We start from the raw sequence: 20,607 nt of genomic DNA, 5'->3' as shown, positions 1-20,607 counted from the left end.
CCTCCCAGTTTCTTTGCCACCATTTTGTTTTCAAATTAACAACATACAATACAGCGGGCTTTTTAGAGCTAAAGTGCTGCAGTATAGGGGGGGTGTGTTTGTGTGTCTTTGTGCATGTAAAAGACACAGAAAGATTGAACATTTGGTCCCTTGTTGAGACACTACTGTTTTTAAGCTCCTGGCTGTCTGAAATATCCTATCTTGTTTCTGAAAAGGGCACCGTGCAAAGGCTTATGCAAACTGACCACATCAGATTCTGGGGCAGAAGGGGTATTTTATCAGTTTCTCCCAGCCATTGGGACCGCATTTGCTGGGGATGATGGTGGTTGTAGTAGTCTAAAAGAAAGAAAGAAAGAAAGAAAGAAAGAAAGAAAGAAAGAAAGAAAGAAAGAAAGATTGCACCTGGTAGGGGAAGGTTGAGGTAAAGAAATCGCTCTCAACAAACTTCATCTGTGGATTATATTTGTGTTGCTACAGTTCTTAAGTATTAGCCCTTCTTCTGGTGAAATTAATGCCAAACTTCCATTCAGTATGACTCTGAACATGGAATTTATTTGGCCTGAAGAATTACTGCTTGTAAAATCGTACCTTAGAAGTCGAACGAAATCTGTTCTGGAAGTCCATTCAACTTCCAAAACATTTGGAAACCAAAGCGCGGCTTCTGATCGGCTGCAGAAAGCTCCTGCAGCAAATTGGAAGCCGCAGAAGCCGTGCTAGATGTTTGGCTTCCGAAAATTGTTTGATAAACCGGAACGCTCACTTCTGGGTTTCAATCGTCCTGGAGCAAAGGTACAACTGTATTCACAAAATCCTCAGGTTTGTTTGGTGTGTGTGTGTGTGTGTGTGTGTGTGTGTGCGCGCGCTAGCATGCTTAAATTCTGTGCAAAGTTAAGGTTGCCATCTAGTGGTTCTAGATTAGAACAGTGGGCTGCAAATTCCTTTGTACCAAGAGCTCAAGGGACAACAAGGAGATGAGATGAGATGAAATGAAATACAGCGCAGCAAAGGTGCTTACCTCTGCAGACCCAGAGTTAGTGGGTTCCAGACTGAATACAGATTGAGTTTGTTTTCCCTGTCAATACAGGGTTCTTCATTCCTGAGCTTCAACATTTGTTTGGAGCACATATCATGCTCTCAAGGCTGCTTCTGTGCATGGAGCTTTTTATATCTGCTCCAGAGGATCTGCACAATTTAGCCCCAAATAAACATGTTTCTATGCATTTTATCCTAAAATGGGCATTTTATATGCATTTTAATCTAAAGCACACATTCTTGCACACATTTTTTGTTATTTTGAGACAAACACTGTATCGCAATACATGGGAGAATTGTGAAATGTGTATGGGAAGTGCAAACCAGGTCACTTTGCTTAAAAATATGGGCAAAAATAAATCCTTGAGCATAGTAATGCACAAGTAGAGTTGGGGCACTTGTACTGTCAATGAGCCTTTAGGCCAATATAGATGTTTACATTCTCCTTTCAAGACTGATTGAAGCAGGAGACTTTTTAAGCATGTTGTGAAAGTGCCATTAATTCTCCTGTTACCATTTCTCTTTCTTCCTCTGTGAGGCAAAGGCTGGGCTGCATGGTCAGTGAGAAATTAGGTGCACATCTGAAGGCCCTGTGCTTATACTGAATTCCTAGAAATCTATTTGTGGTATGTTTTCTCACTGACTGCACAGAAGCTCATTAGAGTAGATACAATGGTTGTCAGTTTGATTCTATGCAATGCGATCAACAACAGTACATCTTTGTTTTTTCCTAAGTTTTTCTTGGGGGGGGGGGTGTTGTTGGTAGCTATGCTGGTAGTTTGGCTTCCATTTTGCATTTACCACAATGCCCCTGGACCTACTATTGTTAGCATCCATCTATCCCAAGATATAACGAAAAAGTGTATCTTCAGGGGTGAAATCAAACTGTTGTAGAGGCAGAGGAAGGTGTCCAGTTGTGTGTTTCTTCTTTCTGCACATTCCTCCTCTGGTCGCTGCTGTGGATATACATCTCAACTGTCTGTCTGCAGGGGCTTCCCATACGGAGAGGTTAATGTTGCCCTACTATCATTCCAGGGTATGGGGATGGGGAGGAACAGGTAGGAGGGAGGAAATAGTTCCTTCCACAAAAAAGGTGGCAGATATTTAGAGAATATCATTGTGCAGAACTGCCTTTTTTGAGGGGCAGGGACAAAACAAAGCTGCTCAGGAAAACCTCTTCTGAGAAATTTCAGTTAAGCTCTTAAGCAGACATAAACAAGTTTGTACTTGCACAGTAATTGATTGCTATTATTTCCACCCATGTAAACATTATGTTGACACATAGCACTGTTTGCAAACCACTAGATGGAGGTATTGCACAGGATTTCAGACATCATCCACAAGCAACTACCTACGGTACATCCTATCTACCCCATTTTCTGGTACTCATTCCTGCAAATCTCTTTTCTGTTCTCTCTCTCTCTCCCCCCCCCCCCCATTTTCAGCAGATTTGGGAGCCACCTTTTAATATTTGTTTTCTTTTGTACACTTTTCTCACCACAATCAAGAGAATGACACTGACACCACATTAGAATCAGACATATTGGCAAACAGGGCTTTTTCTCTCTAGAAGAAAAGGTATCAGAACACACAGTGAACAGACTTTTCTACAGATAGTACAGGGGATTTCTCATTTATGCAGGGGTTACTGTAAAGCCCATTGCTTTTATTGTAAAACTTAAGGAGGCAGAAATAGCGGCTAATCCATTTATGCAATAGCACATCTTTCCTCCTCTGCCAAGATGGTTCTGAGAAAAGGTGGGCACTTGCTTGCATAGAAAACCTATCCCCGCCGCCCCCCACCCCCAAGTAGGGGAATGGGAATGAGGAGAAAGAATTCTGGAGATTTCTCTTGAATTTGAAAGTAATCCTGTACAACTTTCTTTGCACGTACGTTTGGAGCGTTGCATTTGTGTTTGGAGCATTCATTGCAGTACTCAACTAAGTTCTTCTCAGAGAAAACCTTTTGAAATTAATGAACCTAAATCAATCATGTCTATTTACTTCAATGGGTCTGCTATGAGTAGGACTGCATACCATACACTTATGCCAGAATACATGTGTGGGGTGAGGAAAAACTGGTAAGGTGGAAGGGAAGAGGTAATTCTGGAGGCTTCTGTTGAAATCAGTGTGTGTGTGTGTGTGTGTGTGTGTGTGTGTGTGTGTGTGTTCCTAAGTTTTCCATTTACTTTGGAGGAGATGTTTTTAACCAATGTTATCACTGGCATTATAGCAGTACTGGGATTAGGACTGCAGCCTGTGTGTGCTGCTGGATGCTTTTGTTCTCTCATTCATTATCATTATTATTCTGATCACAACACACTATAGGTGGCCTATTGAAATTAATAGTTCTAACTCAGTCATAGTTATTAAAAGCGGGTCTACTCTGAGCAAAATTCATTTGAATACCAAAGTGTGTGCAGACTTTGGAGGGAGGGGCATCTCATAGCTTACCATCATAGCATATAGTGTCATGGTCCGGTTCACGGGCGATCAAAGTCCTGGCTGGGGACGTCAGGACCGGGGACAATATAGCGGGGTGGGAGCAGGAACAGGAGTCCAGAAGCCAGGAGTCAGGAAGCCAAGGGTCAGGAAGCAAGGAGTCATGAAGTCAGGGGTCCGAGGATCAAGAAGCAAGGAGTCAAGGAGCCAAACGCAGCAAGGCAGGGAACATGTTGCTGTGGTAAAGAGCTGAAGGGAAATGCTGACCTTATATTCCTTCCTGGCTCTTGCCGCCAGGTGCTGTGAGTTACCAATCAGCCTCACCTGTGCGGCCGTGCCTTGCCTCTTCAGAACAAACTTAGGAAGGTCCCAGTCCTGCAAAGTCCTACTGGTCACAGGGCCTGGCTCCCGCACACACTCCTGACACATAGTTTAGTAAGGTACTAAGTATTTGTAACAATGCAGTTCTTAAGTTTTCACAGTATCTTTGCAAGATAGGGAGAAAACTAGTACACCTTGGCCATGCTCAGTGGCCCCATTGGCAATGCCCTCATGACCTCAACCAGGTCTAGTGGGCACTGCTGATACCATATCCTTTCTGATAATATCATTGCAACCTCAAGAAACATGGCCATGGAGGACCCTTCAGCAGTTAAAGAAAACTTCTCAGCATGAAAGGAAAAACTGGAGGGCTATATAATTTGAGAGCCTTCTTAGGCACAGTGCTGTCTCAGAGATATCTCATAGAATCAGAGTTGGAAGGGGCCCTGAGGGTCATCTCGTCCAACCCCTTGCAATGTAGGGATATACAGCCTTGAAATCTCAATTAGATGACAAGTGCCATATATGCCGAATAATTGCCCCTGCTTTCCCCCACCATGAGGTCACTTGCTGGGATAGCCACATTTCCCCCAAGCATGAGATGAATACACTCAGAAAAATGACAGTTAAATGTTGGAACCGATTATGTAGCACTTCATGTGGATCCCAGTACATGAATACAAACCATTGGTGTACATCCAGCCTTAAATGGGAAGTGATCCTGATACTGTTGTTTAATGCTTTAAAAACAGAGCCCACCGCAAACTGGTAAACCAGACAAAAGTGGGAAGCTCTTTATGAGTGTGTAGGACAACATTCAGACAGTATCATGCATACAAAAAAGATACTTCCTTACACATGAAATGCCACTTCTTTCATTTTCTGCCTCAAATGGCAAGGCAAGGAAACGAAAGAACTTATTCCACTTTTATTATTATTATTGTTAATGGCTTAAAATAACTATAGCTTTTACCTTTTATTTTATATTAAACATTCATATTTTGGAATGAATTATTATTAGTAGCAATAGTAATAGTAGTATACCACCCTATGCCCACAGGTCTCAGGGTGCTTCACAAGATAAAATCACAATATAAAATCACAAAAAAGTACATAATACATACATTATATACTCACCCGTTACAATTTTGGTCCCAATCAAAATAGCCGTAGTATGTTGTCTCTTAAGGAATAATCGTGGCCTAATCATCTCTATCCATTACAGGTATGTGTGGTAGATTAATCAGTTACAGCTTTAGTATCAGAGTAAAATCTGTCTTCCCCTTCCAATTAGCCATTGAAATTGAGTCAGGCTGGCCAAGAGAACAGAGAGCTGTGATCTCCTGTATTTTCTCATTTTTTGTAACAAACAACCCTCACCTTGGGTGAAGTGATTCAGTTTAGGGCTGCAGAACAGTGTGGGGTGAAGGCCACAGTTATGTGGCACACATTCTAATGGGGAATACATGGTACAAATACAATTGCATACCGTGCCTCCTAGGTTTTCCTAAGCTGGTGTGGAATCAAGGTATCCTGTCAACAACTTGCTTTTCTTATTCCTATCAAGCCATCGTGTGGATTAATATGGATTCTGAGTCCATCTGACAAACCTCACTTTGCTGCAACGGCCCTGCAAAGTCGAAGAAGAAGAAGAAGAAGAAGAAGAAGAAGAGTAGTAGTAGTAGTTTGGATTTGATATCCCGCTTTATCACTACCTGAAGGAGTCTCAAAGCGGCTAACAATCTCCTCTTCCTTCCTCCCCCACAACAAACACTCTGTAAGGTGAGTGAGGCTGAGAGAATTCAAAGAAGTGTGACTAGCCCAAGGTCACCCAGCAGCTGCATGTGGAGGAGCGGAGACGCGAACCCGGTTCCCCAGATTACTAGTCCACCGCTCTTAACCACTACACCACACTGGCTCTAGTCTCATTTAAACATGATCCTGGGAAATAACGAAGAACGGAACCGTGTGGTGTTGCACATGCCGATTCCTTATTTAAACTGGACACTCCTACATATGGAATGTTAAGCCTGACATTGTATACTCTCAGCTGCACTATGGATTCCTTGGTGGGCTTCTGCAGCACACACAGGCGAGGCCACCAGGTTACATTATAGTCCTGTTCATGTGGTACTTGCCAACTCCTAGGGGCCACTCCAATAAGATATTTGAGGGACCCGGGTCCCCTAAAATTGATAGGTATAGTACAAAGGTTGTAATGCCTATGTCATAGAACCATAGACTTGTAGAGCTGGAAAGGGCTCCAAGGGTCATCTAGTCCAACCCCGTGCAATGCTAGCATCTCAGCTAAAGCATCCATGACAGATGGCCATCCAACCTCTGCTTTAAAAACTCCAAAGAAGGGAGACCGTGCCACTGTCAAACAGCTCTTACTGTCTTGATGGGATGGTTGCCTTTCCCTTGATGTTTTGCCTGCTGGGGTAAGTGCAGATATATTTATATAGTTTGGTATTATTTTCTGGTTTTAATTTATATATATATATTTTTACTCTGGAGTTCCACAGTGAGGACATCATGATTAGCATCAGCAGCCCTGTGAAGAAGGTTTTTTTAAAAAACCAGTCCTAATTCCATATATCTTCCCATTTAATCCAGGTTACTTTGGGGTGGGGATTGGATGGCATTTTGAGGAGAATGCATGCATGAGCAGCAAAATTAAAAATAAATAAATGCATGCATGAGCAGCAACAAGTCTATTGACAATTATAGGGCAGTACAGACCATTTTTCTGTGGCATTCTTCATAACCTGAGGGGTGCTCTACCCTAAGCAAGGAATGCATATGGTGGAGGGAGAGGTTCCTCCCTGTTATATAAAAGGTAAAGGGACCCCTGACCACTAGGTCCAGTCATGACTGACTCTGGAGTTGCTGCGCTCATCTCGCTTTATTGGCCGAGGGAGCCGGCGTACAGCTTCCAGGTCATGTGGCCGGCATGACTAAGCTGCTTCTTTTGAACCAGAGCAGCGCATGGAAACACCGTTTACCTTTCCGCTGGAGCAGTACCTATTTATGTACTTGCATTTTGGTGTGCTTTCGAACTGCTAGGTTGACAGGAGCAGGGACCGAGCGACAGGAGCTCACCCCGTTGTGGGGATTCAAACTGCCAACCTTCTGATCGGCAAGTCCTAGGCTCTGTGGTTTAACCCACAGCGCCACCCCTGTCCATTCCCTGTTATATAGATCAGGTCAATTCAATGGGCTGAATAAAGCATGATTAAAGATTTGTTTTTGTTGGCTGCATGCAGCATAAAGAAAACTGCTCTCAAACTCCCTAAGTGCTAAAGTAAGGGTATTTTCAATCCTGTTTACCCTGGCCTTTGACAACAGATATATGTATCTTATTCCTGTGGTTGTAATTTGTTTCAAACTGTTTTAATAATGAATTTAAATTGCCAGAGCCCAGCGTGGAATATTGTAGTGAAGGGCAGGTAAGAAATCTAAATAATAATAATAATCCTCAGCATGCTTTAAAAACATGCTCCAGTTGTGTGTGCAAGTGTGTTTTACCAAGAAAAGCAAATCTTCAAGGGTGAAATTTTTGTTGTGGGTCACTTAACATGTGCTATCTGAAAGTTCTAAAGTGCAGAGGAGAACAAGGAACAGATGGGCTGTGCTTGAAGTTTGCAGAGCAGGAGGTGGGAAAACGAAAGTAGGAGGCTTGCTCCTTTCTTCCTGCTTTTCTTGCCACTCCAGTGTCCTGCCTTCTTTCCTTTGTTCCAGATGAGTCAGATTGTGCAGGCTTCTTTGAGTTCCTGGTATATTTAAGAGAAAGTTTTGGAGATAGTTAGCAAAGAACTGCAGTGCCAGGAATGTGTTGATCAGCTTCTGAAGTTGCTTGAACAGAGTGGAGAACAATCAGGCTGCAAAGAAATATAAAGTAAGTATAATTATCATGGTAGTTATTTTTTGTGGGCCAGCTTTCAGAACAGAATTCCTTCATTCCTTCCAGCCTCCTGCAGGCCCTTCATTCATGCCTGAACTCAGTTTCAGTCTTGCAATTTTTAAAAAGGCATTGCATTCTAGTTGGAGTGCAAAAACAAACAAAACAAAACAAAAACCGGCATTCAAAGAGGGATGTTTAGAACGTTGTAGCAATTTTGGCAGACCTCAAATGAAACTAAGCTGGAATAAAAATAGAAGAGGAAGCAATACACATTTTCTCTGCAGTAACTCCACAGAAAAGAAACAAGTATTTGTTTTGAGAGTTTAGGAAGGTATATTCTGTATAGTCTGGTGTTGCTCAAACTTTAATCAAGGTCTTTTGATTAAAAACAAGAAAAAGAGCTTAAAATCAAGAAGAGGCAGCCCCTTCCCAGGTCCCAAGAAGTAGATTGTTAAAGAAGAGGAGAGTTCTCCTGAAGGTTAACATGAAAATCCTAGCCACATTGTAATCTGCAATATTTATATTAACCTGTTTCAAGGGTCTTGTTCCCATGATCTGTGGTAGTGAAATCTAGTGTAGTGCATAAGTCCTCTTAAAATCAGTGTTTGCTTCTGGGATGTTTACTGCTGAATAAAAACATGCAAAGGCTTCAGCTGAGGTGGTTCCAGATTTCAGGGTTCACAGCAGCAGCTGGAGAAGTTCAGTCCAGGTTTGTTCAGGCTCTCTCCACTTGTTAGATCCTTCAGTATTTTGCAGGTGACAAGTGGTATACAGCAAAGACTCCGTGGCCATCCTTCCTTCTATTTTCAGTGTAACAAACTGCTGAAAGCACATTTCTGCCTGCTGGTGGAGTGTTGCCAGCTTACTAACCAATCCTTTGCTACTGTGCTTCAGTTGTGGCTTCCTGCATATCACAATCGTGGTTAAATGGTCCCAAGTGCTGGAGGCTTGAAAAACTGGCAGCCCCGGCTTGTTAAGAGGAATTGTTCAAGGGGAATTGCACACTATTTTGAGGAAGACATTGGAAATTTAGGTTTGCACAACTAAAGTTTGGCCCAGTGCCACAAACCCACTTTTTTATTTAATCGACTTGTTGTTAGGAAAGTGATGGGGGAATCGCACTGAAAAGTGTGGGTTGAGCGAATGATTAGCAGGGAGACATGTCAACACCCCTCAAGCAAATCTGTACGAATGTGCATTGTTATATAACTGCTCCAATAAGCAAATCAAGGTGAGGGTTCAGTATAGACTGGTCATAGTCTCCCCAGCTTTGAGCAAGCAAATCAGGATGAATGCTGAATAAGCAAGGTGCTCTGGATCAGCCTTTAGGTTGCAAAAACCACTGGCTTCTGAAGCAGGATTGCTAGTCCCAACAGTTTCCTTTTTATGGTCAGCTTACTAACATAGTGGAAGGGTAGTCCTGGGTTGTGGTTGTTTTTTAAAGGCAAATTAGGGACTGTGATTTACCAAAGACAAGCACCAGAAAGCAGGAAGTGTCCCTTGCAGACAGATAAGGTACCAATGAAAAGTATTGGTAGGTCCCACCCTACCCTTCCAGTTTACATAGGATTTGTTTCAATTAGCCCCCTACTTCATTTCTCAGGTTTTTATACTAGGGTTTCCAAAATTGTGATCCACGAGCTTCACTCAGGTGGTTTGCATTATATCTGTGGATTTGTGGCTGAAGACAGGAGATAGCACACCCATCATGTTAAACATCCATGTTGATTTTTAATTGTATTTAATTGCATATTTTATTTTTATATTGTATATTGATAATAATAATAATAATAATAATAATAATAATAATACCCTGCCCATCTGGCTGGTTTTCCCCAGCCACTCTTAGATCACAGTTTGAATTCTATGGCAGAAAAACCAAGACCTGCAGCAATTTTCAAGTGCTCCATGAGAAAAAGGGTTTGAGAGCCACTGTTCTAAACCATACTGAACAGCCTTTTAGCCTAAGCTCCTGCTATACTTAGATCCTCATTACACTCACTAGCTTGCTTAAACTTACTGGATCTATGACAGCTACTCTATCCTTTTGTGGTCCTGTATTCTGCACTTCCTAACCCCTCTCCCCCAGACTGGTCTACGATGTGAATGACAAAAGATTAGTGCAAAACCAGGACCTGTTGCTTCCTCCATTGTGTACAGAGGTGGCCCTGGGGACATGGTCCTGGCTTTCCAGGACGAAATGATGAGTGAACATGCTTGGTAACTTGCAAGCCTGTTTTCCAGTAAGGTGCTGATGGTCTTTTAGAATGACATAAATTCTGATTCAGATAAGCAGAACTCCATGATCATACCCAGTGCAAAGGAAGCCATTTTTTGCTCCAAGTTATTAAAATACATTCTTTCCCCTCAAATAATTCTGGGCACTGTGGTTTACCTTTCACAGAGCTGGAATTCCCAGCAACCCTTAACAAACTACCATGCCCAGAATGCTTTGAGCAGGGAAATTGCTTTGAATGTGCTTCAAAGGTATAAAGGGTATGCAGAGAACAGCATGATAAGTCTCCTTTTTTTAAGCATTTGGGGTATAAGAATATTGCATCAAGGTTAACACTAGGATCTTTTTAAATAAACAGAACTTTGAAACTTGTGGCCATGAAACAAGGAGAGGAACTTAAAAGCAGATGTCAAACTGTTAAAGCCCCTTTTTATAGAATTCCCCCCCCCCTTTCTTTCAGTATCAGGCACACATATTCAACACACTCAACCCCTGTAAGCCACACTGGCTATGCCAGTGCCAGTGCTTAAGCCTGCTAGTCAAAATAATACCCAGCAAAGCACCAGTGGGACCTGGTGTGTGAGAGAGAAAATCAAAGTCAGCAATTGTTTTGCTTAAATGTCCTAAAATACTTCCTTTCCTTTTGTTCAGCACTGCAGTTGAACCAAGGCTTTGTACACACAACTGTATCCCTACCAAAGGGGCCTGCCAAAAACACTGGCGACTTTCTACCTAGCCAATCTTATTTAATTTGTGCTACCTGAGGGGCAAGAAGAGATACCAAAGAAGTGTGTGTGTGGGGGAGGCCCTTCCTTTGCTTCTTCACAATTTCTCTCTGTTTTCCATACATGCTTTCCTAAAAGCTAAACCTAAGTCACCACGTACGTTTCTGTTCTTTGGTGCACATCCAGCCCGTGTTTCCTACTGACCTCCTCTAGAAGGCAAACTGCTCAAGGGAGAGAACACATTTCCTTGGTATGGCCTGACCTTACTCAGCTTTCCTACCTGTCATCTCACCTGGAAGAAATGCTTGGGAAGAGACAGATTTGAGCATACCATGGAGATGGATGAGGGAGAGGAAACATTCCTTCCCTCTCATTTATATGTCCAGTATTCAACTTTCTCCATATGTGATCATTTAAGATACAAAGGATGGTAGTGTTAGGGTTGTCAGCTGTAAGTTAGATGATGTACAGTGGTACCTCGGGTTACATATGCTTCAGGTTACAGACTCCACTAACCCAGAAATAGTGCTTCAGGTTAAGAACTTTGCTTCAGGATGAGAACAGAAATCGGGCTCCGGCGGCACGGCAGCAGCAGGAGGCCCCATTAGCTAAAGTGGTGCTTCAGGTTAAGAACAGTTTCAGGTTAAGTATGGACCTCCGGAATGAATTAAGTACTTAACCTGAGGTACCACTGTATTTCAGAAATATAAATTATTGAGCCTTACTTGCATTTCTTCAGCCTGTATTTTATTTTATCTATTGAAAAGCAAACATTAATGTTAAATGTGCACCTTCTTTTTCAGGAAAATGAGGAAGCCTTTTATTTATTGGATATGCTTGTCTTTCACCCTCTTGACCATCTGGGTTCACTGTGAATCAGCTGGGAGTGTTTGCAAAATTACAGATAGTACAGCAGACTGTAGTCATTTAAAGTTGACTCAGATTCCCTCTGATCTCCCAACCAACATAACAGTTTTGGATCTTTCCCATAACCAGCTAAAAACACTTCCACCTGCAAACCTTACAAAGTACGGACAGCTTGTTTACTTAGATGTAGGATTCAACACCATCTCTAAACTGCACCAAGAACTGTGTTTGAATTTGCCTTTGTTAAAAGTTTTGAAGCTGGGACATAATCAGCTGCATAAATTTCCTGACGATGTTTTTATTCACTGTGGCAATCTGAAAGAACTTAATTTGGGATTCAATATACTGGAAATAAAAAATGAGCCTTTCATCAATCTGAAGGTAAGAAGCAACTTTCACTTGTGATTTTGCACATGAACTTGGAACATGCACATGAATGTGAACTTGCACATGAATCCAGCTGAAATCCTAGAATTAAATTCACTCACAATACATACAAACTTCTAGGACTTGTCTATCTAGCACATTTGAATTAGTTTCACCTTTCATGACTTCTCCTGAGGAATCTTGAACTTGTCATTTGTGAATACAAACGTAAATTCTTTGCACACAGAGAGAAAAAGAGAAAATTAAGCACAATCCCCATGTATCCTGTGCAGAAAGAAAGTTTGAAAGCTATAGTATTGAAATACATTTAGTGAATAAAGATATCATCCATCCTTTCCCATGATAGAATTATTATATTTTATTTCAAGACACCTAAGGATTGCAAGCTTAAAAGGGTGATAGCGTTAACTGATAAAACTTGATGCAATCTGAAACAGCGTTTCAAACATGCTGCAGTCATCGTTTGACATGTTCTAACCAGACAGTGTAAAACTGAGTTTAAAAGCTATGCAGTTAGTTGTGAGATGAGGGAAAAGACATAACTTTCTCCTCCTTTGTCTTCCTCAGAAATTGAGTTTGCTCGATGTCTCTCACAATCATTTAAGTACTCCCAGACTAGGCTCCCAGCAACAGCTGGAGAGTCTTCAGGAACTTGTGATGTCTCAGAATAAAATTACTGAATTGAGGAAAGAAGACCTAGACTTTCTTAGAAACTCTTCGTTAAAAAAACTGGACTTGTCATCAAACCCCCCAATGCAGGTAAATGTCATACAACTGGGCTTGTTATATTGATGTTAGTTGTACAGATGTTAGTTGTATTCAGTTAGGATAACCTTAGCAGGCTATAATACTGGTTTGTGTTATTTAAAAATGAATTTGATAAATGAGCAGTTGTTTAAATACCTTATAGGTAAAAATACTAATATATTCGCTGTTTTCTTTATATGATTGGCATCTTAAAGAATTTTGATTAGCATGTCCTGTTGCATAAGAGGGAACACAGCTTACATAGAGTTGAAACTAAATACAGTGGTACCTCGGGTTAAGTACTTAATTCGTTCTGGAGGTCTGTTCTTAACCTGAAACTGTTCTTAACGTGAAGCACCACTTTAGCTAATAGGGCCTCCTGTTGCCGCTGGAACATGATTTCTGTTCTCATCCTGAAGCAAAGTTCTTAACCCGAGGTACTATTTCTGGGTTAGCGGAGTCTGTAACCTGAAGCATATGTAACCTGAAGCGTATGTAACCCGAGGTACCACTGTATGAACAAGTTGAAGATAAGCAATGAATTAGAATTACAGTGGTGCCTCGCAAGACGAAATTAATCCGTTCTGTGAGGCTCTTCGTATAGCAGTTTTTTTGTCTTGCGAAGCAAGCCCATTGACAGCTGAGTGGATTAGCGCTATTAGCGGTTTAGCGGCTTTTAGCAGCTCTGCTGATAAGCGGCTTAGCGGCTTAGGAAAAGGGGAAAGGGGGGGGGGAAACCCGCAGGAACTCGCAAGTCATTTCGTCTTGCGAAGCAAGCCCATAGGGAAATTCGTTTTGCGAAGCGCCTCCAAAACGGAAAACCCTTTCGTCTAGCGGGTTTTCCGTCTTGCGAGGCATTCGTCTTGCGGGGCACCATATGAATTTTTGGACAATGTCTGGAAAGAGCCCTGCCTCCCAGTTTTCTCTTTCATTTTCCTTGTGGCCATGGTGGCTGGACTGTTTTCATCCAGCCCACAGTGATTCAGCTGTTGCTACTGCAAGAACAAGAGAGAAGACTGCAAGACAGTTAGCTCAGAGGCCCAACCACAGGCCACAATGGCTAGAACATCTTTCCAGAAGAACACCTGTGGTTGTGGTCTTGTGCATGTGCCTGCCAACCTGCTTGTCTCTCTTCATCTGAGGGCTGGGTTCCTGCAGGCTGGAAGTGATATGGGAAGAAAGAAAGGGGCCCCCAAGGTGGCATGGTGCCCAAGGTGGCCCAATGGGAACAATGCTACATTATGACAAATACTGTTTTTCCCCAACAAAATTCTGCCATTAATCAGTCACACACATCCCGAAACAGAATAAGCTGAATATTTCAGTCCAGGGCTAATTTCATGCAGCCACTGTTTTTGTAACCCCATTGTTTTGTATCTTTCTAGTTTCATCCAGGATGTTTCCGTGCTATTGGTAATCTCTATGGTCTTCTCCTTGACAATGTTCCATTGGGACCTGATCGCACAAAGAATCTTAGTTCCGAATTATCAGGAACAAGAATTCAGAATCTTTCACTGAGCCATGTGCAGCTTTCACAGATTTCCAACTCAACTTTCAGTGGAATGAAAGAAACAAACCTCACAATTTTAGACCTATCTAAAAATGATTTGTCTCACATTGAAAATGGTTCTTTTGTTTATTTTGAAAATTTAGAGAGTTTGAATCTAATGAATAATAATATTAGATATATATATTCTCATTCCCTCTATGGGTTGCACAATGTAAATTATCTGAATTTGAAAAACTCTAATATTAAAAAAATTAATGATTCTGCTTTCCAGTGGTTAAAACATTTACAGTGCCTTATTATGGATGGCAACAAACTTCTGGAACTTACCCCTAATACATTTAAAGGTTTAGAAAATTTGAAAAACTTGAGTTTAAGCGAGTGCAATCTGACTGTAGTAACAGAGAAAACCTTTTCATCTCTTGCTAATTCTTCATTGCAGTTTCTCAACCTAACAAAATGTGGAATCACTTATATGAAGGCTGGGGGCTTTTCTTGGTTGGGACAATTAACATCTCTGGATTTAGGTTTAAATAATATTAAGCAGGACCTCACTGGCCATGAATTTCAAGGTCTCAGTAATATTGAGACTCTCTATCTTTCTTACAATAGTCATCTGAATTTGACAAGTGAATCATTCACTTTCACTCCAACCCTTAGAAAGCTGAGACTCAGAAAGGTTGGTTGCAGTAATCTTGCCATCTCTCCCTCACCATTCCGTAAGTTAAGCAATTTGACTATCCTAGATCTTGGTAACAACAACATAGCTAATATGAGAGAGGAGATATTTGATGGACTCCACCAGCTTGAAATTCTGGATTTGCAGCATAATAATCTGGATCGACTGTGGAAGCATGCCAACCCAGATGGCCCTGTTCTGTTCTTAAAAGGTCTTAGAAACCTGCGTTTACTTGATTTAGAATCCAATGGCTTTGATGAGATTCCAGGAAAGGCTTTCAGTGGCTTATCTCAATTAAGAAGCTTGAATTTCGGAAAAAATAACTTTAATTTGTTTCCAAAGTTTGTCTTCGATGAACTGGCATCTCTGAGCTCACTCTTCCTAGAGAAGAACCTTATCACGGCTGTTGACGAAAAAGTGTTTGGGCGAATTTTCACAAATCTGAAGGAAATAAATATGGAGGGCAATCCTTTCGACTGCACTTGTGACAGTATAGCTTGGTTTGTTAACTGGCTCAATGGAAGCATAACATATATCCAAGGATTAAATAATTATATCTGCAACACCCCTTCTAAATATCATGCTAACAGGATTACACAGTTTGATACCTCACCATGTGATAGTGCACCCTTTAAATTGGTCTACATTGTGAGCACTTCTTTGGTACTGCTCCTCATCTTTGTAGTCCTACTCGTCCACTTTGAAGGGTGGAGAATCAAATTTCTCTGGAGTGTGACTGTAAACAGAGTCTTTGGCCACAGAGAATTAGACAGGCCACTGCTACAGTTTGATTATGATGCCTATATCATTCATGCCAAAAAAGACAGGAACTGGGTATCCAAAAACTTTATTCCTCTTGAAGAAAACAGTCAACCAGAAATTAGGTTTTGCTTGGAAGAACGAGATTTTGAAGCTGGAATATCTGAATTCGAAGCAATCATTGACAGTATAAAAAAGAGCAGGAAAATTATATTTGTTGTAACTGAACATCTCTTAAAAGATCCATGGTGCAAAAGGTAAGCTAAAATTATTTTAATAACTGACATTCCATTTGTTTGTTGTTGTTTTTAGAGCATGTCTTCACTACCATCTTAAACTAGCTTCCAACCTTTAAATTGGTGTGATTCTCAGTCAAAGAATCTTTGGGGCTGTCTCTTTGGGGGAAACGAGGAATGCAGTGTCAGTTTCCTGCAGTTTCTGGGACTTTTAGCTTCTGTCCCAGTCCTCAGGTGGAAAAGATGTCCTGTAAGGGCCCTAAGAGGCTGGGAAATGAGAAGATAGTGGTGGAAGTCTTATAAGGTGGTGCAAATCTTACAAGGTCTTTGAGCTTTTGGGAAATTTTATTAGGACATTCACAAAGGCTTGACCCCTTCTGGGCTGTACTTTTGCATGCACACTTGTACAGGAAAAAGTGAATTATAAAATTGGAAATAAATGGTTAAATTGTTGCAAACTCAAAACTGGAAGCACAACGATTCAAATAATGATTTGAATTGATGTATTTTCTTGGTGTCTCAAATGCCTTAAATCCATTCTTCCTTTTGTGAGCAGGAATAGGTGATAATATATTGCACTGTACCGAGTCTCTTTGCAGGCAATCCATATGTTGCACTCAGATTGTCAGGACTCGAGAATCGGGAACCATCCCTGAGGATAATAACTATTTGCTCTTGCAACTAGGGTTTGAGAGGTCACAAGCTGGGGGTGGGACCACTCTCATATATTTAGGGAAGGTTGCAAACAGAGGTGGCAGTGTTCGTGCATTTAGAGTAAGGGCAATGCTTCTGGCATTCAGTCCAAATTATTTGATCTTGTCACATAGCCAAAACGTATTAGCTACAGGGCATCATAACATTTGCATGATTGTTGCAAGATCCTTCCTTGACTGGCTGTGGCATGAAGAAGCTGTGGCTTAAAACAAATGTGGCTTCAAAGCAGTTGCAGGTTGTTCCCAAGCTGTCCTTGACTTCTCTTTCATAATTGCTTGCATGTGGTTCATGGCAGAATCTCAACACTTCTGGAAACAGTTTTCATTGAAAAAATGATCACTGCCTCTCAGCCTAACCTCTACCTCACAGTGTTGCAATGGGGTAGAACCATGGGCACCATAGGTAGAGTGCAATTATAATCAAACCCTCAGCTAAAAACAAGACCACCTGAATACCCTATTCCAGGGGTCAGCAAACGTTTTCAGCAGGGGGCCAGTCCACTGCCCCTCAGACCTTGTGGGGGGCTGGACTATATTTTAGAGGGGGGGGGGAATGAACGGATTCCTATGCCCCACAAATAACCCACAGATGCATTTTAAATAAAAGGGCACATTCTACTCCTGTAAAAACATGCTGATTCCAGGACCGTCCGCGGGCTGGATTTAGAAGCCGATTGGGCCAGGTCCGGCCCCGGGGCCTTAGTTTGCCTACCCATGCCCTAGTCTGTGAACATTGATTGTTTTTGTTAGCATTTTGCCATTGACTCAGAGTCACTACATCGTAAGAGAAAATGAACAATTGCATACATTTGTAAGTGAAATATTGTCATGTCCCAAATTAGCTCTCATCCCCTTTGTCTTCTGTCCAGGTTCAAAGTATATCATGCCATACAGCAAGCCATTGAACAGAGTCGGGATTCCATCATTCTAGTTTTTCGGCATGACATTCCTGATTACAAATTGAAAAACGCACTCTGCTTACGAAGAGCGATGTTCAAATCTCGCTGCATCTTGGAGTGGCCAGTACAGAAAGACCGTCATGGTGCATTTTACCAGCAGTTAAAATTGGCACTTAAAACTAGTAGCAGGGTACTATGACATTTTTAAAAGGATTACAGTAAATTATTTTGTATGCTTGAATTAGCAGTCAAAATGCTACCCAAAATATATAATATGAATGCAGGAAAAATATAAATTGTTACCTAATGAATGTAGAACTTTCCAAAGTGTTCTAGAGGATAGAGATAGTAGCCTCAACATCCCCCCTCACCACCCCATAGGAGGGGACAGAGACTTGAAAGGGAAAATCATTTACCCAGCCAGATGAGAGCTCTGTTTAACGCCCTCTGCTGTGTCTTCTTCCCACAGGAGAAAAGTTGTTCTACAGCAGGCAGTCTTGATACCTCTTGCTGGAAAATACAGGGCTTGGAGGCAGAAAATGTAGATAAGGCTTGATGCCTAGGGTAGATAATGGTATGACAGTTAAATAATATATGGTGGATTGGCTGTCCCTTGTGATAGTTAATAGGCATATAGACTTAACAGGTTTATAATAATGGATCTGTATTGTTGAAAAAAAAGTTTGTTTAAAAAAATGTTATGTAGTTTTTCATTCTGAGTTTTCAGTGCTGACTCACCTCATTTCTTCTCATCCCTTCCCCTCCCTATTTTACTCAGAATAGAGCTGAAATTAATGGATCCAACCTCATGTTCATTGGTTTCAGTGGGTCTACTCTGTGTGAAACTTAGTTGTTTACTGCTTATATTCTCTGGGAAATAGGCATGAGTACCTACTCTACTTTTTGATTCATGCTTCATCTAGCAAATCACCTGGAATAGACAAAAGGTGTGAGTGATCAGCTCACTCAACAGAGGAGAGATTTATGACTGTACAGGTTATCAAAGTGTCTCTGTGTGTGTAGGACTAAGGGAATTCCTTCTCAATCTCTTTGGCTTTGGCACATACAAAATAGGGCAACCAAAAAGAAAGAAATAAGTTCAATTACTTTATCACTATGGTCCCTTAGTAAATCCAGTGTAAACAAATTTGGGGGGAAACAGGCATTACCACACAGGGTCTCTTATTTTGTTACTAAAGAAACTCATTTTTGTATATTCATTTCAATATATTTTGTATATTTCTTTCGGTATTAGATGCCACAGTTTTGGGAGCATCTATGGACACTCATTAGGACAGCGTCAAGTCTATATATTTTCACTATATTTTTCTCCTTTCTGTTCAGATTCAGTGTTAAATATATGCTAATCAACAAGACCTGTTTATGACCTGATTAAGAAGATACATATTTCAAACCATACAGTAACTACATGCACATATATTAAAAATATATAATGTTTTATACTTACTTGAATAAACTCCCCCAGCTTTGGTACATAGTGACAGGTTGTAAATATTCTATTTGAATAAACTTGATTTTTAAAAATATGCAGTTTTGGTAATTAAATTGTTATGAAATTTAGGGGAAAGGGCAAATTTTAAAGAAACAATAATAGTTTTTGTATATATAAAAATTGTGTCTGAAGGGACGCTTTCAGAAGTTCTAAAGTTGAAAATAAAGGATCCTGTTTGCAGATGAACTGGTATGTGACGATTCCTTAATTACAGTAATTGGATTATCGCCATTGTGATGCGCTCATCTCATCTTTCTGATCCTCTTTTCACTTGAAGTGACAAGTTCTCTTGTCTAGTTTAAGCCATGAAAGCTGAGGAGGCTTCAAGGTGGTAATGCCGGGTTTCTTTCCAGGTAGATTATACTTTCTCCTATTTAAAGAGGAGCTCATAAAGATCTAAATTCCTCTGGTAGAATAAAACAAACAGCATGTACTCAAGAGAACCATGTCACCAGTTTTAGGCACCCAAGTGAAGTACTTGAAAAGATGCCTCTCTGATGCCACATAACAAAGCTGTTTTGGGAAACTTAGAGGAGCTTTATGAGCAATATGTGTTAAAACATAGAGATCCACTGAGCAGGGAGAATCTGCTGGGCACCCCAAGGCCTTGACCATGTCAAAAGTAACTGTTTCCAATATTTCCTATGGTTGGGGTGCATTTTTTTTTAAATTCCAGCTGGCCAGTATGGTTGAACTTGCACACTGAGTATAAATTGCAATAAAATAGTTCTATTAGTTAGAAAACAAAAGCAAATGTATCCATGAATTGTGAACACACTGAACTAATGCAGTGAAAAATGTTTTCATAAACATTTGGCTAGTTTAGCCTGATAAATAGAGTATTGTATTTATACGGTTCCTGGGTTTTTGAACTTTAAAGAAATGTGTCAAAAACCTGGACGCTGTCATGTAGAAGGGCTAACTGGCTTATTTTTGTTTCAGGCAGTTAGTTTTAAATATTGATACTATGGTAAATTTCTTACAACTACACTCCCAAACATTCATTATGGATGTGTGAATTATTGTGCAAACTGCTTGGAGATGCTGCCAGCCAGTTAGGGATTTCAGAATGCCACAATGAATGAAATACACCTTCCATCAAAATCAGCAGTAGGAAGAAAGATAGCATCTGAATGCTCAGCCAGCTGCAGCGCAGACAATATCTGCATTTGGTTGCACAGAGGCACACAGCTAATGGCTATGGCTACTAAAGGCAACAATATCTTTAGACTGGGGGAAGGAAAGACAGAAACGGTGGGCTATATCAACCACAAATTTGCAGCGTATTTGTGATCAACTGTGTGGAGTTTTCACATGCCACATTGCAAACATACTGTACGCATGTATGATGGCCAATGCTGCAGTCCTGGGTGTGCATACTTTGAAGTATGTCCACTGAATACTGTGGGACTTATTTCTTAGGAAACATACTTAGAAGTGAACTGTAATTCACACTATCAGTTCACTATTTGCACATTCAGTGGCATACCTAGGCTCCCTTCCGCCATTCTCTGGCAAGGAGCTGTATGTCCCTTGCACTGCTCTGTTGAGGCAGCCACAGCAATGGAGGAGTGGCCCAGAGAGCAGGTGGGCAGACTCCGAGCCACAGCAGAGACATGTGGTTTTTGCATTCCTCTGGG

The 20,607-nt window shown here is 41.1% G+C and overlaps 1 protein-coding gene across 4 annotated transcripts in view; it reads left to right on the top strand.

Moving 5' to 3' along the window:
* Nucleotides 1-19,153, top strand: part of TLR3 (toll like receptor 3) — a 113,715-nt gene extending 94,562 nt beyond the window's left edge. For 2 of the 4 annotated variants that reach the window (XM_083755576.1, XM_083755577.1), the window contains 5 exons: nucleotides 7,537-7,693; nucleotides 11,464-11,908; nucleotides 12,482-12,673; nucleotides 14,047-15,863; nucleotides 17,425-19,153. In XM_083755576.1, the coding sequence (XP_083611702.1) occupies nucleotides 11,468-11,908; nucleotides 12,482-12,673; nucleotides 14,047-15,863; nucleotides 17,425-17,653 (2,679 nt within the window). In that variant the 5' untranslated portion in view covers nucleotides 7,537-7,693; nucleotides 11,464-11,467 and the 3' untranslated portion in view covers nucleotides 17,654-19,153. Of the gene's footprint in view, nucleotides 1-7,419; nucleotides 7,694-11,428; nucleotides 11,909-12,481; nucleotides 12,674-14,046; nucleotides 15,864-17,424 lie in introns of those variants that run through there. The other 2 variants (XM_083755575.1, XM_083755574.1) reach the window with 2 other exon arrangements.
* The last annotated feature ends 1,454 nt before the right edge of the window (nucleotides 19,154-20,607 follow it).

The sequence above is a fragment of the Podarcis gaigeae genome, assembly GCF_964106915.1.
Source record: "Podarcis gaigeae genome assembly, chromosome: 9".
NCBI classification, from domain to species: Eukaryota; Metazoa; Chordata; class Lepidosauria; order Squamata; family Lacertidae; genus Podarcis; species Podarcis gaigeae.
Note: the sequence above shows the minus strand (reverse complement) of the source record. Positions and strands in the feature narration are given on the sequence as shown.